Source organism: Haliaeetus leucocephalus, unplaced genomic scaffold (genome assembly GCF_000737465.1).
Source record: "Haliaeetus leucocephalus isolate CR32 unplaced genomic scaffold, Haliaeetus_leucocephalus-4.0 Scaffold206, whole genome shotgun sequence".
NCBI classification, from domain to species: Eukaryota; Metazoa; Chordata; class Aves; order Accipitriformes; family Accipitridae; genus Haliaeetus; species Haliaeetus leucocephalus.
This window is the reverse complement of record NW_010972642.1, coordinates 11,362,003-11,389,091: the sequence shown is the minus strand read 5'-3', so window position 1 is coordinate 11,389,091 and position 27,089 is coordinate 11,362,003. Positions and strand designations below refer to the sequence as shown.

The following is a 27,089-nucleotide window of genomic DNA, read 5'->3' as shown; positions in this document are numbered from 1 at the left end:
AGCAAGACAAAGCACCCACACAGCCCCCACTCCCATTCAGCAGAAATGGGCCGCTCCAGGGTAGCCCAGGATCTACAAGTAGGCCAGACAGAAATAAACAGAGTAAACAAAGAGTATCCTGTCCAAGCAGAGAAGGACTAAAGAGCGTGATGTCTTTCATTAAAATGCAAGGCAGGGATACAAGCACACAGCCAGTCAAAAGCATCACTGGAGCTTGCTAGGAGTAATAGGAGAAAAGCAACACATGATCGTGCCATTATAAGGACCCAAAGCACATCACTCGACTGTACACGGGGCACAACTGCATATCCCGCCTACCGAGCGCCAAACCAAGGCAGCCAACCACACATCGACCACCACCCCAAAACACCAGAGACGCCAGCCCCAAGGCTGCAGCAGCACAGTGCTGCTCTCCGGAAGGCTGAGTGGGGAGCAGTGCACACAGGTAGAGTACCAGGCGACCAGAGCCATGCAAATGTCAGAGCCGATGACATTTAAAAAACAGCATAGCTGCCTTTTTAGAAAAGGGATGGGAAAGGGGGAGAAAAGCATGGCACAGCCATAGCAACAGGTCAAGTGTTTGCCGCGGTTCTTTGGGAGGAAGGGTAACGCGGCGCGTGTGCCTTCTCAGTTTTCAGAGCATTTGTCACGTAATAAAATCATTAGCCTGGGAATGAATAGGAGAGTTTTGTTTAGTTTTTCTGCAACCTGCTGCTCTGAAGCCCATGCAGATCCATGTGTGAAAGTCCATGCTGTGTATACCCTTGTGTCTCCCATTGCATGGCTATCGCAAACAAACCTCATGTTTTTCCACAGACTGGTAGGAAAAATGCAGTATGTGGGGAGGTGGGGCAACAGTCAGGAGTTTCTAGCAAAACAGCGGTCTGTCTGCTGCAAGTCTGCTCCATTATTGGGAAAATTGAACATGCTGCTGTTTTTTAAACAGCCTAATCATATTTACTATTACATCAGACTTACCCACCACAAATTGTTCTCATGCAACAGAAGAATTTTTAATCTAATATCTTTGACTCAGATAATTTCCCAGCTGCAGAACTGCAATAATTTCCTATCTTCTCATTTTTGAGATAAGCCGATTAACTTGGATATGTTTTAGTTTCAGGGTGCGATTATCTCCCTTTATTGTACTTGAGAGAGAAGGGGTGACTTACAGTAAAATAACTTTGTTTTCCCGAAGTCAGCTCTTAAAGTCTGCTTCTCTGTGATGGAGATAAGTCTTTCCTGTTGCATTTCCCTTAGCCCCTTAACTTTCAGCACTTCCTCTTCCTCTCTCAAAGACACTATATTAACAGCAACTCATATTTTACTCAAAGAAAATACACTGTTCAAGAAATCACTGAAATAACTCTTTCAAAAAATCTCATGGAGAAGACATTTTCTTGTTTAAAATACATTTGAAAGTTTATTAAAAACCCCACAACCCAGCACTATTGGCCAAATTCTGCTTGCATTGTTCATTTGTTTTCAGGCACACTTACAGAAGAAGAAAAGCAGAAAAAGGATGATAAGGCCTGATGCTCTGTTCACATATACAGTGGAGCAAAACAGGAACCTCTACTCACTTCAGCAGAACCGATTTACAACCAAGTAAGGGAGAAGACAAGCAAATCCTTGAATTTATGCCATTACAAATTGAAAAATACTGCTTACTCCCACAATTCTGTTGAGAGCTTTTGATATTTAATGTTTTTTCCTAAATCCCCAGGACCTAGATTTACTTGATTATGTCAAAGGGACTCCCTCACCTTAAGTTTCTAGCAGTCATATTCTAGGAGGCAAGCCTGAAACCATGAGATGAGGACACTTTTTGGACTGGAAGGCTCTGTACGTTGAAGTGTTTTGACTTCCCTTTCTTTTCTTGGTCTCACAGTTGCACAGGGCTTTTCAAGCTGTGTTGATTTGCAGACCAAATTCAACACTGGAAACATATGAATTACATACATGCAGATTCCCATATTCATTCCTGTTAGTCACCATTCATGAATTCCTCTGAAATAAACATTCATGGGTTGAAAACCGCTAGTCTGATGATTTAGTGGGAGGGCGGCTCGTGCATCTTCCCTGCACATCGGCAATACCAAGAAGGAGCTGGCCTATTTAAAAGGGAGACTCTCTAAAAAACCAGTTCCGTGAAAAGACATGGTTGCATAAACATGCAAGTGCAAGAACTTCTTAACACTATAGATGTAGCAACAGAACAAACAATGTTTTGCTACTTCCTATTAAAAAAAAAGAAAATAACCCCAGCCCCTAAACACCGTGCTCGTGCACAGCTGTGCCACTCGCAGCTAAGCCCCTAAAACCACCCCTGACCTCAGGAAGGTGATGGGCAATCTCTGGTTCTCCCCTGCTGGGGAAGAGAAAGTGGAAGCTGTCCTCTAGTGACTGCAGTGAGAGCACTTGCGTCCCTGAAAACACTTTCGTAGAGAACAGCCTACAGCATAAAAGCAGCCCTCCTATTACTGGCACGTTGCTATGGGCACTATTTCTAAGAAAGCAGCCTCAGGAGCAGATCTAGAAAACATGGCAAAATATATGAGGGAAGAAAGAAAAATTACTAAGAGCCTGGACTCATCCCTGCCTGTTCCTACCAGCAGCAATAGGACTATAAAGAAGATGGACAGTGAAATGCTGTAGCGCTGGACATACAGCCTGGTGGGGCTTGTGGTTTTGCATTACTCGGCTCTGTTTCAAAACCCTGTTTGGAATTATTATTTCTTGGTACTCCAAGATACAATTTCTAAGCTACCTTTAATTTATTCTTTTCCTAAAACTTAGTAAAATCAAGTTTATCTTTTCTTCATTAGCCTGCTTTAAGTGAATTTAATGAATGCAATTCTGGTAATGAAATTTGCCTAACAGATCATAGGTAACAGTTTGTAAAACTTCCCATTTGTACACTGGTGCAGGGCAAGCCTATCTACAACGTATCAAAGTAACTGAGTCTCTAGGCACCTTTTCCTACAGCAAGTGTTAGCAGGTGACTAATGATAACTGGATTTTGTCGCCAAAGAGCTACAGAATGAGTAGCTTCATGCCATCCAGCTGAATTGAAACCAGAAGAGTGAGGGTGAACTGGTCTGTATTCCACACCACCAGCACCCCCTGTATGTTAAAGTCACCCTGTCAACTCCAGTTCAAATTAATCAAGAGCAAATCAAGTCTACCTTTTATGCTATTTTCTAAATGAAATCAGATCTACATGTAAAACTCATATTTAAATGGGTTTTACCTAATAATGAGTCAGATATTGACAGAACAATCACCATGAAGACTAAGGTAAGAGGCACTATATTCTCATTAATAACTCAAATCTCAGCATGGATATTGATAACCATGCACTTAAAAGAGGAAATTGGGCAGCAGCTGGAGTTAGCCCAGATTTCCTGAAAAAGTTGCTGGACTGCAACAGAGACACACTAGAGAGATTTTACTGTAAGATTCAACCAGAGAAATTGCAGCTCCTCATTATTAAGAGATCTTGGACCCTCAGAACCATTACTGAAATTGAGCAAGAAACAAAAATACAGCATTAGCAGACTAATGAAAGGGCATGGGTGAGAAAAATAAGGGAACAAAATCTGGAGGCAGAATCCCAATACTTCCCCTTCCTCCCTCCTCCCAGTCCGAATATTAGGGGGACAGAGCAGCAGCATTCAGTGGTACCTAATTCCAGTTACTGCTTAGGAGCAAGCAACATTACAAGCTTTAAAATAAATTTGTACAATCAGCAAAAGCACAAACAAACAGAGAGGTCGTAGGAGCCAAAACCACTCAGAACAAACCAGTTGGGGCTAGTTAATATAATCTGCTCTATTCACATAACTAAGTTTGTTTCACTGAGGGCATGAACTTTCTTGGAAAAGCTCAAGTAATTAACTGCAGGAGCTTACACATTTTCTTTCCCTCAAGTTTATTTTACCCTGAAATTAAAGCTGCTTGCAAACAACTGCTTCTACCAATTCACTCAAAAAGCTGAATTTTGCTTGCTCTTTCCAGAGGCAGATGCTTGAAGAGACTGTACCATTGAAGTGTAGGATTCCCTTCAATTCCTCTTACCTTCTGTCCACTCTTCCCAACACTTTGGATAGATACAAAGAAACCCGTATCTTACCTCACTGAAAAAGAGCAGGTTTCCAATGAAAGGAAGAGGTGGAGGATGCCGGATCCCTACTTTGCTTAGTTTGGAGAATGCAGACGTGGAGTACCTGGAACAAATAAGGTAGTAAGTTAATTTTGGATCTTGTCATGATAGAATTTACCATAGTAATTACTTCTGATGACTTCCCTGGATTCAGAGAGGGAGAAGGTGCTTTCTGTGTTGGCCAAACAGTACTGCCAATGTGGTGACATTGCTTAGCAGCTCCTCTGGTCACAGAAATAAACACAATACTCTGGTGCTTCAGAGAGGGCAAAAGAATGAAGGGACTCAAACATAGGCCTGCAAATTGAGCAGTGGAAAGAGAGCTGCTCCTCTTCCCACAGAGGGTGTTGTAAGTCAGAAGTGACTCTTCAAAGCTACATGAGGTTACAAATGAGATCAAAACAGGCATTTGGGGTTTGACTACTGTGGCACAGCTGGGAAAGGAACAAGACAGATCTTCAGGCTATTATTTTCTTCTTCTTCCATCACCGCTACCTATACAGATCACAGAACAAGAATTCAAACTAGTCTCAGTTGTGCATGAGCCAAGACACTGTCAGTAAGTTCAAGTCAAGCCTAGTATTTGGGCCAGATATGCTGATTAAGTGATTTTGCAACTGCCAGTCAGCAAATTAAACAAATATAAAAAATAGAGGGAAACAAAACCCAGACAGAAAAGCTTAATGCATCCCTTGTTTCAGATGAAACTGTGGCATGTTGACAGGGACAATACTGGGAAAAAAAAAAGAAAAAGGAAAAACCCAACCCTGAAGTCGTCTTTTTTTCCTCCCCTCCCCCTTTCTTAATACAAACAATGGATTTAAGTCAGTGAACTTCAATTAGTGAAATCTGAAAGAGCAGGAGCTAACAGCAGCAGCTTTGATTAACCAAAGACAGTAATACTGAATACTATCATGCTGAACACTATCACTAGAAGGACCAGGGCAAAAGATCTTTAAGATTAATAAAGTCTATGTCTATATTAATACCTTAGCTCAGAGCAATAGTATAGTTTCAAAGCTCTCCCTCTGCGTGATGGTTCTGTGTCTGGGGCAGTTTTGGCACATGCAACCACACTTTTTTGAGAGGAAACTGAACTTGAAGCTCTCCTCCAATCTTTCATCTCTTACCAGGGCAGGTCTGAACTAATAAGCAGTCCTTCAGCTTTGAACCCCAAGTGCAGTGAGACTGTTTAGTCCTGGGGAGCAAATTAAATCTAGCCCAAAATAAAAACTGTGAACTGCATATAGGGTAGGGGTCACAATATCAACTGCTTTAGTCTATCAAGTCTGCAAGTCATCTGAATGGCAGAGAGAGACAGCAGAAGCAATGCTCTCGGATCCCAGTGGGCTGACTCCTTCAATGCCAGTGTACAGCCTTGGACCTCTTCTCCTTCAGGTCCAATAATTGGCGCATGCCTCATTTGAAACGCCCTCCATGATGCAGGCAGGAATATTCTGATTTAACCTAATGGGCAAACAGCACACAGTTCTTGGGGGTCAGGGAGGAGGCGGGAGAGAAAAGAAGACTTGGTGTCAGAAAATGGTCCCTTCCTCCAGCAGGAGGAAAAGGAAAGGAAAGAATGGTGTTGTGAAATGAAATATATAAAATTAAGATAATTAAATCTCACATGACCAGCAAAGCAGAATGGGACTTAAGTATCGAGTTAGTAGCTTTTTGTACTTCTGTTTCCTGAGATGCTTTCCTGCAGCACAGTACCTGTTCTCTTAATGGGTTTTCTTTTGTGAAGATATTTTACAAAAATCATAATCAGAAGATAGAGATTTGGTAATTTTTAAATAGCAACAATGTTTTTATGGGGCAGTACAAACCTTCACAAACACAAACCCTCTCAACAGAAACAACGTGTCTTCAGTCTATGCAAGGGCACTATTGCCGTATGACAGGGTATTGTGGAGTAAAGGCACAGAAGTCAACGTTTATTACACATTTTATACATATTATTGACTTTTGGGTTACTTAACAGCTTTAAAAAAAAAAAGTTTTTCCTTATTGAAACACCTAATACTCTTGGGGGAAAAAATGTTTTAACTTCAAAATGACAAAACAGCCTACACGATACATTTTCTTCCCCAAAGAGGATTTTTTGCTGTTGCTTGAAATCTTCCTGAAGTGTCTTTGTGTCATAGCAAAGTCTTCATCTTCAGCGTGTAAACAGTGGAAAAGATTAAAATCTCTCTCAATAGAAACTCGTCACTTTTGTGGCATTTTATCCTGGATGTTTTCACTGTAAAATACATGGCAGATCACAAAACACCAGGCTGGTCTACAGTTAACTGCTAATTTTACTGCAGACTGGACACTGTAGACTCCTGGTCTTCACGCACTGCAAAGTGAAAAGTGACTGCAACAGGGCCTTACACTACACAAAGTAAACACTGTGATCACTAAATATTTAAAAAGGAACAAAACTAATGGGTACAGTGCACCCAGTTTCACAAGGCAAGAAACACACAGACTCTGAAGTCTATTTATGCTTAGATGAGCAGTTCATCTTTGTCAGCTTCTGAACATTACTGGCAGCTCCACACAGCTGAGGATTTGCTTTCCTTTTTCCCCTCCTAACACGGTTTTCTCTGCTGCTTTTTATTCAGTTACATTTGAAGTAGGTTTTCAAAAGGTAAGGAAACATGGTTTACAATGAGATGGGAAACAGAAGCACTGTAGTCAAGCTACACACTGAAACAAAACAACGAAAGGGTAGGGCCAGAAGAAAAAAAAAAAAAGAAATCTTATCAATAAAAACATCTAGCTCTACCCTATGATTTCACAACATTTCTGGTATCGTTGAAGTATCCGTAGTTTTGCAGAAGAGAAAATAGTATGCAAGTGCTTAAAGACTGACGGTGCTGCATGCACAATGAAGGAAGATGTAACACTGCACAGGTAACCTTGACTTTGACCATTTCTAATGTAACAGCTTACTTTCTGCAACCTTAAATATTAAGAGCTTTTTTTTTTTCCCCTACCTCTGCAATATTTCAGCTCATTCCCACCATTTCGGGTGGGGGAGAGAAAGGAAGGAGTGGCTTGCAGGCTTCTTAAGAAAAAAAAATTGTCCTGTGTAACACACAACGAACACCAGCAATACATGAATCTGACAGCTTCATGGCACAAACCTTTGCCTTTTCAGCCAGAAGCAACCAATAACTCCATCAGGCTAATTTATGTGATTCGGCTACTCAGCACACCCATGACACACACTTGGCCAGTAACTCAGAGAGCTGTGCGAGAAGCGCACTGGGAAAACGGTGGCTGGGTTTTGTTGATGGGAAGGGGAGGTGGGCTAGAAGCTGGAAGAGTGCAAACAGACAGGGTTGCCTTGTAGGCAGTCACAAGACATTTGTCTGGAGAAGCTGTACATCTAAATGAAACAGTTCCAAGCCTGCCTTATCACCAGCGGGAAGTCTTATTTCTCACTCTGCCGCTTAACACACTTCTGTGTTAATTTATCACAAAAATTATTCTGATTATCAGGCAACCTCCTGCTGTTGCTGTGGGTGCACACTAAGGGTAGAAGACCAGCCAATGGACTAGAAGGCCTAAGTCAAATGCAAAATCTAGAAATAGAAGAGATACTGAGAGGTGACCAAGACAACCAAAGATATGGAACAACTTTTGTACAAGGAATAAGCAAACAGGATATAATCTTAATCCTGGAAAAAGAAGCAACTGATGCAGGATATGACAAACATATTTAAGATCCAGCATGGCTTAGAAAATTCAATAAAAGAATTATTACCCACTATTAAAAAAATAATTAAAATCCACAAAGGAATATTCAGGTGGCAGGATTAAAAATGAAGCACTTTTCCAAGTAATCATATACTAACTATGGAATTCCTTGCCATGGGATGTTGTCTATTCCAGAATCTTAAAAAGCTTCAAAAAGTGATTAAATAAATTAACGAAATGAGAAAAAAAAATAAAAAAAAAAAAAAATCAGCAGGCACTTTGAATTCATGAATTTAACAAATGTAAGAGACACATATGGAAAAGATTAAAGGGAAGGAGGGAAAATTAATCAAATTTCTTTTCCTAAGCAGGGAACTAGTCTGTAAGCTTCCAATGGCAGAATAAAAGATTAGACTGCTGTTATAAAACCTAAAAGATAAAACCTCAGACACTTCAGTTTTCTTGAGAGGAAGAAGTCTTTGTGCAAAGGGAGGGGCACAAAAAAGGATAAAATGCTGATGGCAGCAATATTTACTGGATGGTCTAGCACATTCTCACTCAAAGGAGAAACATATCCTAATATTTACACATGTAGGGCTTCCTGCACAACTATTAATTTAAAAGCCTGGCATTATATTTTGAACAAGTGACAAGACATCAAAAGGAACCAGAGGAACAGCAGTAATGAAGTAGATCAATAAACAATTCAATAACTCTTTGAAGACGTTCAGATGGCCTCTCAGAGCTAGATGCTCTCTGTATATATTAAACACGACTGTTAAAAGAAAGTTAACATGCCAAATACATTCCTGTAGGCCAGCATGGCAGATTTAAGCTCTCTGAAACATGAGCATCTCTCCACAAAACACCATGCAAAAAGTAAGGAGAAAGAGTTAAAATCAACAGATAATTAGCATAAGTTGTGATGGGTATATAATCAACAGAACTAGCCATCTGCCCAGCCAGGTCAGTACTGATCAGCACTGCAAGAAAAAGTATTATACAGTCTACCATTAAGTCCAATCAATTTGTGTAGCAGATAACATTACAGAGTTTCCAATTCTGCATCATAGAGTTCAACATACCATTGAAATTACCCCAAATTTCTCTCAATAGAGAAAGTGCGTCATTCCTTCTACATTTAAGTAGTGCACAACCTAATAATATCTGAAAGCTATAAACTAGGACACTCAGAGATAAAAAAGTGATGTTATTTAATCTCATTGTTGGCAGCTGGGAGGTGTGTTATTTTGGAAGACTGAGTGGGAAAACAAAGTATTTTGCTGAGATAATGGAAATCATTCCTGCCAAACAAGAGATAATCATCATGCATTTTCACCTATTTGCCTCTATTTACATATACCCAAACCAGATCCCAGTTAACATTGGGATGCGTTTTGCTCACAAAGCAGTGATAATATATAAAATAATGGTAACCTCCCCAACATTACAGTGATGGCTTACATAAAAATATACAAGCATTCCTGGGAGCACAGTCTCACCAAAACATTGATGATATCCCCAGGCTGGCTACAGAGTTAGACTTTCTGCTCTTAGCCCTCTCTGGGAAATTTTGCATTATGAATATTGCAGCAGGGTCACTGGAGAGCTGCCATCACGCAAGTCTTTTGTCACAGCTCAGGATATTGAAGATAGAAAAATCATTATCTGGTCCCATTCTGACAGAGGAACATGCAGAACCCAGGTCTTGCAAGTGGGCGAGTACTGCAGCCAAAGCAGACGCCCCCCCAGACGGACACAATCACCTCTGGTTATTACCTCCAGAAAGCATACTCGCTAGAAGAAAAACAAAGCACAAAATTAAATCAGCTGTCCGTCCCCAGAAGACAGGTAGGTCCTGAAGCACTCTCTCACGAAGCAGAAGAGAAAAATGGGGCAAGTAAGTCCCTCTTACAACCTGTTCTAACCTTGGCCGACAAAGGTTACCAAATTGCCCTTTACTGTTACTTAGCAGTACCCCTAGTGGAAGGGGAGGTTTTTGCTGAAAGGAACTACGCTTGGTTGTGTAGAATACCAGGCTCAGAGTAAGCAATCATTACTATTCCTCACAAAAAAAAAGACACAGAAAATCCACAAGTATAATTTCAGTACATTCTAGAGGAAAGCTTCAAAAGAGACTTTAGCCAGTTTGGGATAAGGCTATTTGAGCACTGCAATTTCATTTTCAAGCTCAACAAATCTATACTTTTTAACTATGAATCTGTAGGGCTGTAATACCAGTTTCAGAGATAATGAGAACTTCCATTTAACACTTGCTCTCCTTAATCACTTGCATGCACTCCCAGTGTTTTAATTTTTACATAATTGCACAAGAAAAAGACAGACATTACACACATTTGCACCATCTGCCCCCACAAGGGCAGATGTTTTCCAGCTGCAAAACCTAAATGACCATAGGATTATTATTTCATTGAAACATTTGCTAATGCACCAGGAATAACGTGCAGGAAAGGACCAAATTATATGCCTAAGATTAAATTTATACCTCATCTATCTGCTAACAATCATTTTTTAATCCATACTGTTCTGGTCTGCTGAACAATTTTTTTATTGTGTCTTATCTTAAGAGGACCGATAGGCTCGAGGGACTGGTTGTAATAAGGCTGCAGGTTGTCAGAGTGTGTTTAAAGTTTTGGGGGTTGCCTTGATTTAAAAAAAGAAAAAAAAAATTAGCAGTGAATCAAGGCCAACTAAATGAAAAAGCCCATACAGAAAAGCAACACACTTCACCATGCTCCAGAGTAGCCCTGGGAGAGACAGATGGTCCGTACAGCAGGCCAATGACAATATTTCATCACCTCTCTCAGAGTGCAGCCCCTTCACACTGGGCGGTGACTTTTCCAAATAAAGAGCAAACGAAGAAGAGTCATAAATCCACAGCTTCAGCCCTTCATCTTTGGCTCAACACCTTTAAACAAAGTGATGAAGGTCAACAGCAGCAGAGGCTGTTGCCTCCTTATAGCAACTTATATATATCTTTGGGAAAGGAGGTGGGACCTCCACCCCATGTGAGCACAAAGGGTGGTCTCCTTGCCAGGAGGAGAGTCCAGAGCAGATTTGGGGTCTGGTGCATATGTGAGGCCATATATGATGTCCACAGGAAGCCTGGGTCAGAGCTGATAGCTAAGCTCAGCTCTCATGTCTCAACCCCGCTGCCTTAACCCCAGGCCGAGCCTTCCTTTCCCTCACTAGGACCGCTGGTACAACACCTTTCTTAAAGACCAAGTTCCTTTTCTCCCTTTTTAGTCACACAGATACTGTGAGGCACACAGAAGAAAACAGTACCACCTCAAGGACGTAAGTGTTCTTGCTCCAGCCAGGAAGACTGAAGTTTGCATGAACAGGTGTATTGCTAGACACAGTTCTCAGAAACCATAGTAAAATTTCATAAAGTTTTTTTTCTCCCTTCCCAGGTAACTACATATCTTAATTTTGTAATTGGACATCTTAATTGCATAATTAAAAGGACACAAAATTTCATCTTAATTAGTCTAACTGTTATACAAGTTCATATCCTAGTGGTGCAACTCCATTTGCAGAAAACATGGCACCTGTTTCTGTATGCATCTCAACCATTTCTACATACCAGAAGTAATGGTATGGATGAGGGATGCAGTTTCATGCTTAAATCAAGGGAGGAAAGTCTGCTTGGGAGCCTGACCACTGTGGCTTTTCATTACCATAAAGGAGGTACTCACTAGGCCACTGGCCCATTATTTCATAGGGTCAAAAAGGGGTTGCAATGCTAGGGTGGCCGAATTCCTGAAATGTTATATAGCATATACATCAAGTAGTGATGTGCTGTGCAGGCAAAGCCAAGTTGTATTCCCACTAGCACATACGTACTTCAGCTGCCTGTCATTTTTTAATCCATGCAGTTCTGGTCTATCAGACAAGTTGCTTGATGTCTGTTGCTGTCAGGGAACTGGTTTTAGAGTTCAGGTCTTGTATGACATTCCTCAACAGCAACAGTATGTACAGCCACTCAGTGCTATTAAAAACCAGCTGGCACAAGGGCTGCATGGAGTCACACCCCTGCCAGGGGAAGCCCTGGGAAAGGCAAAATTGCTTCAAGAGGCTCAATGCCTCCCTGTGCTTTTGGGCCTGAGATGTCATCCTCCACTGAAGGCAAGGTAGGGAACACAGTCCTTCCTCCCTTTTTGAGACCAGCCTGTCAGCGTACATATGGCAGGCACCAATGTATAGACAAAACCAGTTATGGAACAAACCTCCAGGCATCTTCCCCACTCGTAGTCTCAAATGAGCAGCTCTGACAGACTGTAGGGACAATCCACCTCCCTTTAGACAGTTCTGGATAAATGCAGACCTCATGATTACACAGCACATGAAATAATTATTTTAAGTTAACATCAAGGGGCCACCATCCATCCAGTGCACTGAACATGGCAGAGGTCCTGCCGACCAGAAACAGATGTGATCAGAGCACCAGAGATCATTTCATAGCGTACAGAGAGCCTGAATTAATGGTCCACAGCCCAACTTTGTTCTGGCATTTCCTAACTTGTGTGTGCTTGACTTTACAACCTCAATAATGTGCCTTTAATGCATTTTTCTGTGCAAGTTCTCAGGTTTTTTTTTTTAAAAAGCTCATTAAAAATCCATCACATTGCATCATTTTCTATCCCCAGGGGTCATCAAAAGACCCTAGGACTATGGCAGAGACCTTTGCCAAGTGAGCTAATGGCAGAGCTGACAGAAGAACCAGGTTGTCTTTCATGCAAGGGAGCGGTGAGGCACAGCCTGTCAGAGGGTCTCTCTAATACCTCGTCAGAGAGAAAAAACAGCAAAATTGAAGAGTTCCTAAACCAAAATGCTAGGCTCCTTGCTGGGTGCTGACATCTCATCAGTGAGCCCTCATCTGCTCCTCTGGCAGCACTGCCACATCCCCATTCTTCCTCATCGATGGACCTGCTGCCGCCCCAATCTCTGCTTCTCACTCAAGCAGACCTGCACTGCTCCCCTCACCCAGCCTCTGCCTCACCTCCCATCATGAGCTCCCCAACCGATCCCTTCCCAACCCAAACGCTGGTTTGTATCAGCCATTCACCCTCCTCCATGCAGTGATTTATCCCAGTTTCTCCTCCCCTAAACCCCATTTTTACCAGATTGTTTGCACAAGCCCCCTCCTTTCTTATCACTTTGACACCCACAGTACACAACCTTTCCCTCCTCCCCAGCAGTGCTGCACTTGGGTGGTGGGTGAGTCGAGGAGAAAAGGGCTGGTAGAGAGGTGAGACAGGCTCCCTGCGTGTAGTTCTTGTGCCCAAGCCTCATTGCTGCTATCGCATGGGGGATCCATTACAGAAATGCTTCTCTCAGTCCCTGTAATTGGAGCAAGCTGAACTGCTCTCAAGGACTCGCTGCCTGGTCAACCCTCAGCACAGATAAAGGGTGGGAATATGCTTAGCAAAGACAATCAGAAATATTAGCTTAGAATTACGTATAAACACAAGAGATTCCAGTGAATGTGTGCTAACTGCAATTTTTCAAAGACTTACAATTTGCCCAAATTTGCATAAGAAAGGCAAAAAGTACATCCACTGACAAAAAACACCTCCTCTCACCAAATATTGACTCCCTGCATCAAAGCTAATATAAAAATCAAACACCACCTCTAAAGAGTAATAAAAAAACCCAGAAAGATCCCCAAAATAAAACAAACCAACATTTTTCTTTAGCCTTTGTCTCAGAAATTATGGAGCTCATTTTAAGTGAAATTTTTCAATAATTCCACCTACAGAAGACACCAGCTCTGGAAAACTTCAAGCCCAGCTGCTTAGAGTTCAGTAAAGCAATAGGCAAGCAAAAATAGAGCTGTGTAATGGGAGCATCACACAACCTTAATTTGTGGTGCTCTAAGACCCACCTATAATTAAGTATGCCAGATTAAAAATAAAGGAAGCGCTGGCTCTCAGTCTGAGAGCTCACATAAAAACTCAGCTCACAGCTAGTTATTTTCCGCAAGTTCTAATCCATTATGGTAGGGGGGTGACAATGACAACGTTGTCTGACCCTTAATTACAGGAAAGATGCTATAATACTGTACATACCAGACAGCCTATGATAAACTTGAAATTAATACTGGACACTCTGCCTGCTCCCCATGACTTGAAAACTGGGAGTACTCTGATGCCACAAGGAGAAAGGATGCCTCTATTTTTCTTTTCCTGCTCAGATTTTCATTCCTCTGGTTCTCTCATTTTCCATCATTCCCAATAACAAATAAAAACCACCACAAATTATTGTATTACACTTCACACATACACATTTCACTTCCACACCGTTCAGGTACAAAGGAGGCATAAACACTTCTGGAGGAATGATCCCATGTCCTGGTGGGTGGCTGAACCAGCCACATGAAGCAGCATATATGACCCACCAGAAGCAAGAATGCTTCAGTAACAAATGACCATCTGCTACATCACAAAATAACATCAGTGCTGTCTGCAGAGCCCCAGAATTAAACAGAAGAAGGTACCATACATGCATCTAAATAGTGCACGTCCAGAGTTCTGTGATTTGCTGCATGATTTAATACCACTAGAATTAAAATGAAGGGTGTTCGGAGCTCCCTTCGTGGAAAGCAGCAAAGCACTGCGGTCACCAAGGAACAACATCATTAATTTCTGAAGGGAAGAAGAGACAATCCCTCCAACCTCAAGGCTCCTGCACACATGAACAGTGAGTGGAAGTACAGAAGCAGGGTTCAAAGGCTTGTGGAAATACAGAAGTTAAACTCAGCCTCCTTTTTCCTTTGCATGTTATTCATGACTTCTTGAGTACCTATGGACTGACAAGAGTTGAGCCTACAGGAAAGAGGAGTAACTCAGTCCTTTTCATAATGTGAATTCATCTTGTAAGAGACAAAGTAGACAGAGTAAGGAATATGCATAACTTTTATTCCCTACCCCAGCACTAGCAGAATACCCTTTAGCAACCATAGGCATGAGACAGGAAGAGCAGTGAAATTATTTCAATCCCCTTTCAGTGTGCTTGAGCAGTCAATCACCATCATAAGCCCAAGTAAGCTATCGTGGGCCACTAACAAAGGCTGATACCTACTATGAAACAGAAGGTAGTTGAATAGATGCTAAACAAAGCCAAAGGAAAAGCAGAATTTCAAACAGACTGGATGAAAGGATCGCAGGAAGCAAACTTCAAGGAGATTCTCTGAACTCGAAAAACTGCCTAAAAAAAGTGGGCTCAAGTGTTGCTCCCAAGTGCCACCCAGATTAAAAGCAAAACAAAAGCAATCGGGGTTTCCTGGAGCTCTGAATCACCCATTCAAGCCGTACGGAGGCTGAGCAACTGCCTACGTGCAGGAATAGCAACACTGGGTATGCGCAAAGTGTCAAACCCACAGCAGAATGGACTGAGAGGTATTTTCCTTCTTTAATCACTGAAAAATGCAGTAACACCGTGCATTACTTGTAAAACAGCAGTTTGGACTGTTCAGAGAGAAATATACTTTTTAAGCTGACATGTTCCTCTCTGGGCTGCTGGTTATAAAAAAAAAGTGCTTGCTGCACATTATCTCATCTTCTGACTCCACTTTGAAGTCCATTCTGGCCATTCCTCCATGACATAGACAAATTCCAATCCTTAGGAATAATTCTCTTAACTTCATAAAGAAACCCTTGTTCAAGTCAGATAATTTTCATGTAGAGGCTGACATGGAAATGGTTTTCCTGGAGCAGAGTTGATTTGCATTACTCGGTGTCATAGCACATGACAGCTTACTCGGCAGCCTGCTTGTCTGGATCTTCCATAATCCACACAACCGCAGTCCTCCTCTCCATGAAGCAGTTGTGCACATGACAGGAAGAGCTAATTTTAATGAAGCGTCTTTGCTCTCGTATAGGTCATGTTCTCTCTCAAACTGTTTATCTGGCAGGCTCCTGGATGCAGTTTGTAATCATTGCTCTCTGCTAACAAAGGGATCGCCTGTTCCTTCAACTCTTGGGTTTTTAACATGTGACATACTGTTGCACAAGTAATGTACCATACAAATCCGTTAAAGACCCCCTTCACAGCATCTCTCAAAGGACCTGCTATTGCGCCCCTGTTCCAGCTCACCCTCTCTCCTTCAGTTAAACAGTCTCAAACGCTCCTGGCACATGAAAGCAAAACACTTCCACACCTCAACTGCAAATTCACTGAGACAGCGACCATCTTTCCATTACATCGCACAGCCTTCATGTGCACAGTGGAGCCCTGATCTTTGACAGGGGTTTGTAGCTCCTGCTGCAACAAAAACGATAAATAAATCATCATCACAGGGTCCCCTAAAGTGGAGGGAAGACTGCGCACGGTCATTAGATTACTTTTTAACTACAAAATTCCACAGGGAGGTAATGATAGCAAGTCATTACCATGAACGATTCACCTTCAAAGAGAGGCAAGAGGAGAGCTGAAGCCCAGAGAAGCCAGTTTTCTTCACCCTCTCTGCAAGCACCTGGGTGCAGATCAGTGATGTTTTCCAGAGGCAGAACAAAGAAACTAGATGCTGATACATAGAGGCTTTAAAAGAGATTAAGAAGTTGATAAAAATAAAAGGACTGACAACAGAATTGGGACTGAGAGCAGAAGAGAATAAGAGCAAGGCATGACACAAACTACAGAAACCCTGGCAGGAAGAAAGAGGCTTGTCGAGAGAAAGCAAAGGGCCACTCAGCCAGTCAAAGTCTCAGAGAAGTCACGTACTGGAGAGGGGATGCAGGATCTCAACACTACCTTGAGCCACATATAAGGAAGAGACTCTGATGCAATGAAATAGCACAAGAACTACACAAATCCAACTGTAATAATTAGTGAACCTCACTAAAACAATGATAAATTTTTTTAAGGCTCATTACAGATCTGCATCATTATTTCCAGCTTTAGTTTGTCTCCAAGGAGCTTCAAGACATGAAGCTGGATGCCTGAAGACAAATACTTTTATTTATCACTGGGGAGTTTGAGTTTAGTGCCTGTCCTAAGACAAGCTAGACTGGATGATCCAACCATGGCAAAAAAAGCAACGGAGAGAAATCTTTTAATTGGAGGAATACAAAAAAGACACTCGGGAAAGCATTAGCACAATCCATTCAAACCAACTGAAGTGCACAGATCTAATATACCATGTGCTAAACATTGCAACCTGGAAAAAGGTGACCTTCACTGGCCACTACCAGAGCTCTGAAGATAAGCTTTAATTTTAATGTCTCCCCCAGGTGGTAACTGAAACAGTGGTTGCAATGTAAAGACCCAGGTAAGGCAATGCATTCCCATACTGGCTACCACGCTGCACAGTGGCTGCTTTATTTACTTTGCCACTACAGTAGGAATAGCTAACTCAGGTTAAGGTACTTTTGAATCCTTTAGGAAACCATACTTCCATATTTATGTATACATCCATATATGTACATTCATGTGCATGCATACACAGAGACTAAATCTGTTCATTTCCCCACAGAACAAAATTAATACTTAACAATTTTGTATGCTTTGGATATTGTTCATTTTCCACAAGGAGATCTGTACATCATTCATGCTTCACACTGAGCATCCATCTTTAACATGCATCTGCAGCAGAGGTGCATTAAGATGACGCTCTGCTATAGAGCATTCACACTAGCCCCCTTCAGAAAGGGCTGTTTTCCTCCTCCGTGGGAAGCTCCCCTACTGAACAACACTCCAGGAAAGCCTAACATACAAAGTTGAAAATTTTCTATGCTAAAGTCCCACCAGTTACAGTTAGATTTGTTCTCTTCTATTGTTTGGGCTGCCCACTGGAGAACCTAGCTCTTCTCAACTCCTTTTACTTCAAATCTGTGCAAAGGGCCAGAACCCACCCATGACTACCACATTAGCCTAGGGAGCTGCAATTTGGTGTAAAGGCTCTTTGCTGTGGCAGTTTTCCTGTCCTCAAGATAAAATAGAAAAAAGTAATAAACTTTAAGGATTCTTGGAAGAGGAAAACGGAAGTTATGCGAGGAAGGAATCGGGTGGCTGCCCATTTGAAGCAGTTTAGCAGATTGGCTTCACTTTTGCATCCACAGGTATCAGTATTTAGACAAACAATACTTTCAAAAACCATTTCTGAAATTTATGCAATAGAAAAGCTACAATGTGTGACTGAGGAAAAAAAAGTGAAGTAGCATCCTGCTGAAGGTGAGCCTTTTCAAAATTAAGTAGCACCACATAACATATGCCTAACAAAATGGCTAAGATGTTCTGTACTAACAATACTGACTTTTAACAAATCCTGGAACACTAGCACAACTTAGAGCATTTGAAGGACTGCCAGCATAATCCCAAAATGTAAAGGGACAAGAGGAAAGCAGAGATGATAAGTCAGTTAGCCTGACATCATCCCTAAATAAAATAATGGAACTATCAATATGGGATACCATCAACAATGAATTTGAGGAGAGGCTAAAAAAGTAATTAATGCCTTTCAGTATTGTTAAACAAGCCTTTCATTTTGGGCTGGGGTGGGTATTTTTGGCAGGGCTATAGTTATGGTTGATAAATACAACTCTTCCAATAGTATCTACTTGGGCTAGTCCAATGTGCTAGAATCACTAGACCACATAACATCTTGCCTAAAAGATCTCACACTACACAGAGAACTAACGTGACACCAAACTAGACAAGCTAAAAGTTGGCTGTATGCTTGGCCAGAAAATGTGGCCAAAACCCATAAGGTATTAATCAGCAGGACCATTACTAGAAGGATTTAGAGAGATAGCTTCTTATTCACTAGCAAATGGAATCATGAGTTACAGCCACTTAAATCTGTCCCCAGATTTTCTATGCTAAAGAACGCATCCACAAGTCTCTCTCTAGCATCCTGCTGCCATAGAGCCATTGGAGCGGCTGGGGAACTTAATAGTTGGATATCTGTCCTGGCAGCTGTTTGATAGTTGTTGGACATCACATGCCATCAGCAATGGTCCCACTCACCCGAAACTCATCCTGGCCATGGCATTTATATAGGTACAATCCAGCCAGCAGGTCATCTATTAGAGTAGGGCTGCAGGAGGCAGCTGAGACAATCTGAGAGCTCACTGCTGCTGAAAAAAGTTGTTCCTTTCCCCCTACTACCCACCTCCACATATTCCCTTTTGCCGCTTCCCCTATGTTCATCTGATCCCTGCCCAAGCTGATGCAGCCACTAAACCAACAAACTAGCCCAGCAGAAATGAACTTATTTTGCTGGTGATTTTATATCTAGAAGGAGAGGGAAGGGTGCCTGCGTAGTTAGCCAGATAGGTCTGCCAAGGGGCCAAATGAGTGCTGGAGTCAGCACCAGCAAGTGGGTGATGGGATGGGGAATATCCCTTTTGGCAGCTGCAAGCTATTAGGTCAGCTCAGTCACTATGTGAAATGTTTCCCTTAGACACAGTGGCTCGAAAGCTCTTTTCTGGCAAAGTTAACCACTGACACAAAGATGGATAGGATAGCACAGAGCAAAAAGGAGAGGCTGCAGCTACAGAACAGGGAAGTGAAGTCATCTGGCACCCTGATGATACATCTAGGAAGCAGAAACACAGATCATACCTCCAGGATGGAAGGCTCTGCTTGGAAAGGTCACAGACATGTCCTCGGTCACTGCTTCAATTAGAGCTGGAAGCATTGCTGGTGGGGCTAGAAGCACCAACATAATCCCCAGGGGTATAAAAAGGGACTACTGGGCAGAAGCGAGGAAACCATGTGTAGAGCACAGGTAAGACAACCAGGCAACTGTTACACACACAGTCCTGTTCAGGAAAGGCGTGGGAGTACTGGGTGGAGCTCAAAGAAGGCTTGTAGAAAGAGATCCAAGGATGGGGAAGAAAAAATAAAACGAACTTTTAAGTGGGAGGCTTAAGGAGCTCAGTTAGTGCAGCATATTGAACAGAAAGTTGAGAGGTGCCTTGACCGCTGCCTACAAATACTTGCACAGGAACAAACTCCGGCAGCGAGCAGCTTTCCATCCTCCCTGACAAAGCCAAAACACTCATGGAGCTGGGTATAGACATTACAGAAATGTAACCCTGAATTCAGATGCCATTTCTTGGGATAGAGGGCACACAAAGATTAAAACAGTTTACCAGGGAAGCTAGTGGATTCACTGTAGCTTTCTGCTTTTAGAAGAAGACTCGCCTTTCTTTTTTTCAAACAAAAAAAGAGACAAACAAAAACCCACACCACACAGCACTTCCCCCTAAAAAGTCTAAAGGAAAACACGCAGCCTGAATACACAGGAAGTCAAACTAGATGGAAGCATAGCTCCTTCTGGTCTATAAATAAAAGAAGTGATTAGCCATTGCTCTAATTGTTGTTTTCTGTTGATGGAAAAGGCACTATTTTCCTCCTCTTCCATCAGGGAGGGATTTGTGCTACCAATACAAATCAGCGACAAAGTCACGGAACTGGCCCCTTCCACACCAATACAGTCACACAGCTAAAGACAGCAACAAAAAGGCTTTGGCTAGAAATTGCCCACAGCTTATCTGCAAAGACAAATACTTTGCTTCTTTAAATAGGAGCCTAAGCAAAGATACCAAGCCAGCTAACAATTAGCTAAGCAGTCCCAGACATGTTTAGGCTTTTCTGTATTGAAAGGTTTATTAGAATCTAGCATTTGGCTTTTATTTTACTACCTTATCCTGCCATGCAGTTACATTAAACATGTTTTAGAGCATGGAGCCTTCTATCTAAAGACAACACAAAGACCTCCGTGAGGAAAGACAAGTCTCCCTTTCTCATACCAAATAAGACCTATTTGGGAAACCAATCATCCCACAAGTCTTCCACTTTTAAAAAAAATTAATAAATAAAAAAAAATCATTATTTGAAAAAAAAAACAAAACAGGCAACTATCGGGAACAGTGATTCTTTGAAGGAAAGGGGGAAAATAACAGAAGAAACTCTTCTACATGTGCATGGGGGAATGTCTATTATTAAAGGGCACGATCACAGACAAAGATGCAAGACCACAACATAGTCACCATTTTGAACTTTACCTCTACCATACAACATTGTTAGAGGATTTTGTGCAACCCTCTCGATGTACAGAGGGATAAGCATGTGTGGATGTACGAACAGCTGTAAAGAATGGTTTCCAGCTTGCAGTAACTGCCAGTAACCTAAAGCATCTTTTAGGGAAAGAGGAAAAAAATTGAAAAAAACCTACCATTTCAAAGTCAGTGGACCCAAACACATTCTCCAGTAAGTAGAGCACTTTCTAAAAGACATATTGATATAGCAACCCTCTAACAAAGTCTCCTCTTCAACATAAACTGAAAAACAACTCATTATTCTAACCTGATACTAGACCTCATAAAGTATAATCTCAACTTCAAAACCTGAGCATCCAGAGGAGGCTGCATATCCTTCAACAGCCACACCTGTACTGGTTTACCACTCTATGAGATGGAGGCAGGCAGGATTAATTATTCCATTAGCAACATATCATGCACCTGAGACTTACTACTGTGGCCAGGCCACCTGTGGGCTTAAACCTAACAAAAATTAAAGTTGTGTTATTACTCTTCTCTCCCTACAGATCAGAGCTAGAAGAACAGTTGCTTTTTTGATTCCGAAACAAGTCTATCTGAACGGAGCTGTATTTTATGGCAGAGCGTAGCCCTTTTCTGCATGTGCACAATTTGCCTCCTGTTGCTTGACCACTGGTATAGGCTTTCATGTGCACCCTATCACAGATTTTCTTCCTACAGAGCAAAGCAGTAAAAGACTGACCTGTGATGTTAGAAACCAGCATTGCAGAAGTAAAAAGGAAAAGGAAAAGGAAGAGTTTGAAGGCAGTACATGGTGATGGGACAAAATTCAGGGCCTGGGTTATCTAAAGTGCTTGTGACTGAGCTTAGACAAAGAGGTTTTTACAGTTATAGCTGCTGGCATGTTGGCAAAAGGCTAGCTGAGTCTCTTAGTTGCCTGCACCTGGTTGGTGAAACATTGCAACGAATAGACAGGAGATGACTCAGAGGCCCTTATGAAACATCCTCGGACCAGTCATCTGAGGCTATGGTGGTTCCTATTGTTCCATTAGCAAGTTGCGGCTGGTGATAAAATAAATAGGCTGTGTGTCTCTAAAATGGTGCAAGCATGTGGTAGTTTCTGTTTGTTTTTAAAGATAATTTAGTGCTTATGAAAGATAGTATGTCAGCTCAGGCAGCCAAGGCACCCCAAATACACAGTAATTACAGCACCCATGTTAGCTGCTCTGGCTTATCCACCTTGCCAGTGAACTGGCTGCGGTCTTTTCTCTGCTCAAGCAGCAAAACAGCAGTTCTGCACACAACTGGTACTCCACAACTCTCAGCTTACAAAGATCTTAAACAAAACAAAATTTCCTGGATTTAATTAAAAAACAACAAGAAGTAACCCAGAGGCTGCATATTCTGCATCGCATTATCCTCACTTATTAGAAACGTATTTCAGTGTTTCTCTCATTATGAAGGAGAAAGATTATATAGTTTGCATCGCTGCCTGCAGCCACATTTTTCAAACTTGGGTGTCAAAAGACAAAGCTCCTAAATCTACATTTAGCTACTCAAATAAAGGGGCTCTATCTTAAATAGACATTGCCCAGAAATTGTCCAGAAATTGAAGGGAAGTTGCAGGCACCCAACTTTTTCTAAAGAGAAAAAGAAACCATCACACTATGTACATGTAAGTGCCCAAATACAGGCACCTGAAGATAGCAGAGGAAAGAAGTTTTGACCACGTTGGCCAGAAGAGTTAAGATGACAGAAACGCCGAGCTGAAACTGTCTGCTGCTGTACTAGTAATGCAAGGAAGAAATAACAATATATAGGAGTGGAAAATAGAACAGAGGAAGGATGAGACGAACAATGAGGGATTTGTTAAGTGTGCATCTTAGAAAGGGGGCCGGGGCTTCGAGGGAGCACGGGGAACGGGGTGCCCCATCTCACCCACACACAGACCCGTAGGTCAGCCCCAAGAAACGCCGAGTCGGCAAGAAGTAGACTGCTGCAAGTCTGCTGTGTGTCTTGCGAGGCAACAACTGAAGTGCTGGGTTTGCCCTACCTGTTCTGTGTATAACATTTCTTTAGCCCTCAAAAGCTGTAATTTGAAGAGTAGAGACACAGTTTTCACACAGCTGAGACACACAACTGTCTGTACAACTTTACCAAGTGTGTGCCTACACGAACCCCTAATTATCTGCACTGTCATGTATAATTAGTCAGTCTGAACATGTAGTAATCATAAAGACGTGAATGTTAGGCACACTTCATACATTCAATAGCATCCTCTGTTTGTACACAAGCAACCCTCAGTAAGTATAACTAAGATCATACCCTGAAAGGGGCAAGCAAAATAAACAAAAGATTTAGTGTATGTGTCATTTATCCCAGGACCTTACATGAAAACAGAAAATTCCTTTCTAAAATATATAATTAAGTGTCTTCTGTGTTTTTAATTTTAAATAATTGGACACAGTGCTTCCATGGCCTGCACTAATGACAGAAATTGAAGCTCATTATTCAAGCCTGCTGTGATCAATATAGAGAAAACATGAGGACAGTCATGAGCAGGCAGTCCTAGCACACAATTTTTAAGGTCAGTAAAAGTTATTGTGTGATTACCTTGAGAAATGGACATTATCAGAGAAATATAAATGTGGAAATGGAGAAGGATGCAGTCAAGAAATATCACTGTGCACATCTCAGCACACCTAAACAGTCTTTCATGTAGTCGAGCCTCACATTTGCAAAATCTGGAACTACTCAAACATGAAACTCAGCATATAAAACAGGGTTAACTTAACCCAAGCATGAAAAGGCTGGCTAAATCTACAACAGCCAGATCTCATCCATCTCTTTCTCTTATTCTGGGTATCAGAAAGATTGAAGTGTTAATAGCTGTCTTATTGACTCATTACCTTACAGGCTTTAAAATCTGCATAAAAATAGATTTCAAAAAAATCTCTTATTCAAATCAAGCACATTTGACTGCAACTACATCAAACAGAGTCCCAGTTTTATCAGAGATACGCTGCTTCATGTCAGTTAGTTGACACAACCACGCGTCTGCCTCTGTGCTAAATACATGTGCGTGCAGGGAGGAGGGGAGAGAAAGGAGGAGAGCGCAAGCCCATATGCAAACATGCTGTTATCTGTTTTTTTCCAGTTGGAAAAAATTGTTAGCACAGCTCAATCAAATCTATTGAAAAGAGCTAGGAACTCATTCACCCACCCTATTTCAACAAGCTCATTATCCTGGGCCTTATCCCAAATGTGCTGAAGACCATGGGAGTTCCTCAGCTGACCTCAGTGGGGTTTGGATCAGACCCACTCTGCAAGTAATCTCATTTGATATGGTTGTGTTAATTGGCTGTACTGCTAGAATAATAAGTATTGCAGGGCATTAGAAAGGCTAACAAAATCTGACTTATGGAAAGTGGTGGCAAGGCTTGAGCCTGATAAAGGCAATATAAGGATTTTTGCCCTTGCTGTACGGGCACTAGGGTGATTGAGGGTGAAGCACGTAAACAATTTGGGCAACATGAAGATTACTTCTCAATTACCAAATAAGTGATTTCACCCACTTCTTAAATTTACTGTGACAACACTGGTCCCGTTCCCAACACCCCCTCCTTTGTAAATGCTTTAGCCAGATGTAGAAATGGGCAATGCTGACACTCCAGCTTCACTGCCATGCTCATCCACATCCCAAAGTGATGTGAAGAAGCCCTTTTAGCTCTGGCTGCCTCTGATGGACGAACAGCCCTATGCAAGACTTTCAGAGCAGTAATGTCCGCAGCACTGTAGATCTGCATTAAAAAATGTATTGTCCAAGCTGTCATACTGTATCTTATCAATTCATTTGCTACATTTGCTGTTTCTAAGGGATTCATAGAGTGGTGATCTCCAAACTTTTTTGATCACGCACCCCTAACAATAGAACATTTTTGAGCACACATTCCCAATGTATTTATATGTACTTATTTATAAATTATATACATGTACTACTGTAGTAATAAATTATGTACATTATAAAGCATACACAAAAATAGAAATTAAGAAAGGATGAGATAAAGATGTAGCAAGCCTTTATTTCTTTTTTAAATAACGGTACAAAAATATTTTCTTCCTGCACTCTAATGGTTTATCTTGCACATCCCTTGGGGTGCACACACCCCACTTTGGTGCCATAGAGGACTCAGATATGTTCCCTTCCGCACTGCCAATGACATTTCAAAGTCTTAACCATACACATACAGACCCCAGCCTGTTCTTCAGGCATGGAGCTGGCCCATGAGTGCTGGGCAGCACAACAGATGTTTGCTTTCTGCATCTGCTGGCTGTCTGTATCACACAACTGCTCAGCACTGCTGGCTTCTGCTCAGTACTTAGCTTTTATAAGATTGTCCCTGAATTTCCAGTTACAATCAGTGAATTAAAAAAACCCTCCCCTTTAACACAGTATTTCTATTCTGCAAACAGAATTAAAAATTTAAGTCTTCTTGTCTTTGTTTTTATGGACTGAAAAATCACACGACACTTTCCTACATCTTTCACTTACTCTCTTTTTGTGTCTTCCCTCCTTTCCATCCTACCTAAGACATCAGTCTTCCCATCTTTACTTTTTCCTGTTTTCATAGATATGAGAAAGCCACCCACCCCTCTGCAAAAGTTTTCCAGAAATCCAGACACTAAACTGAATTTTTTTGCTCCTTTACTTCTTTCCTAACAACATCTCTTACTGGTCTCCTAAATAAATTTCCTCAAATTAATGAGTTCTGAGGCATGAAGACAAGGACATGTGTTACTGAGCTTATTCGCATAGAGGAGCCAAAATCACCTAATAAGATAGAGCTTTAAAGCTTTATCAGTTTATGAAAAGGCTTAGGGGATAACACAGGTGCCTGCAATCACTGGAGATTGGGCTCAGCATCTCAGGAGCCCCCTTTCCAGACTTACCCTGGCACACTTTTTCTCGTCCCTACCTCTGGCTTGCTTACTGCTGGGCTGCGCTATAAGCAGTGGAAAGTAGAAAACGTGCCTTCGTTTATTTTTTGACAGGCCTTCCCATTCCTGTATTTCACAAGCTATAAAAAAGCCATGTCAATTTAGAGCACCACACCTATTATCGTTTCCAGTTGAAGGTAGGGCCTCTACACTTGTCTTCACGCTGACTGCTTTCCCTGTAAGCCATCCCCTTATTAACATCAATTGCAAATCAAACTGTAGAGGTGAAATTAATCACTGTGCAAAGAGTCAGCAGGCATCCTACTTCAGCCCATCAAAACAGGGCTTACATTAAACTCTAAGTAGCGCTTAAGTCTTATATTAAGCCTTTATAGAGGGTGTACTGCGCTTCTTTTGAGTTACATTTCATGCAAACCATAACGCTAGGAAAATGCACTTCAGCACTTAGGCACTGTGCAAATAGACATTACAAGGGAAAAAAAAACCTTCAACAGATAGGCTAAGGGGCACTATATTAGGAAACACTTGAATGTTTTTTTTCAATGCCATTTTATTCTAAGAAATTGATCGCTTTTCTGAGAAAATTATAAAAGTGATGTGATCTGCTAACCTGTAATAAACACATCATGTTCTCAAAACCAGACCTTATCAAGTGGAAAATACCCTTAAAGCTTCTCAAACTACATGAGATTCCAAATGTGTGTCTTTGTTACTGACACATCAACAGGAAAACAATCTTAGGAAAGACCCAGAAAACCCCAATAAAACCAGAAGCTGGTGTTCAAGTATGATCTTTCTTAATAGGATTTTAAAGCAACATAGTTCTACTGACTTCTATGGAAAAAAAATAACCTAATTTGTGTTTAAGGGAAAACAAAACCATAACTGCTTCTTGAGAAACTCTACAACCCTCATATTATCTAACTCGCTGTCCTAACCAGTCTCTCCTCTTCTGCTGAGGGTTTAACTCAGAACTGTGGCTGGCCTGAGCCTGGGACAGGAGGGGAGGGACCATGGGGCTCTTAACACTGTCACATCCAAAAGACTGAACCTACGCTGTTTTCCTGTTCTCCTTCACACAGCCATGGCAAAACTATAACTGTAGTACAAAATCTGTGCGGTTACAGGATGACGAGTACACATCAACCATACACCCTGCACTAGCAAAGCCGTGATCCACTGCAGCGTAGCAAAGCCACCATGCCCAGGACCAAGTGGAGCTCTACCAAGGGAGTTGGAGC

General features: G+C 41.6%; 1 protein-coding gene across 1 annotated transcript in view; it reads right to left on the bottom strand.

Annotated features, from left to right (window-relative positions):
- The window catches only part of TBXAS1 (thromboxane A synthase 1 (platelet)), a 229,450-nt gene that overhangs the window by 172,319 nt on the left and 30,042 nt on the right, over positions 1-27,089 (bottom strand). Inside the window, exon 2 of the mRNA XM_010566280.1 lies at positions 4,136-4,229. Coding sequence (XP_010564582.1) covers positions 4,136-4,229 — 94 coding nt within the window. The remainder of the gene's footprint in view (positions 1-4,135; positions 4,230-27,089) is intronic.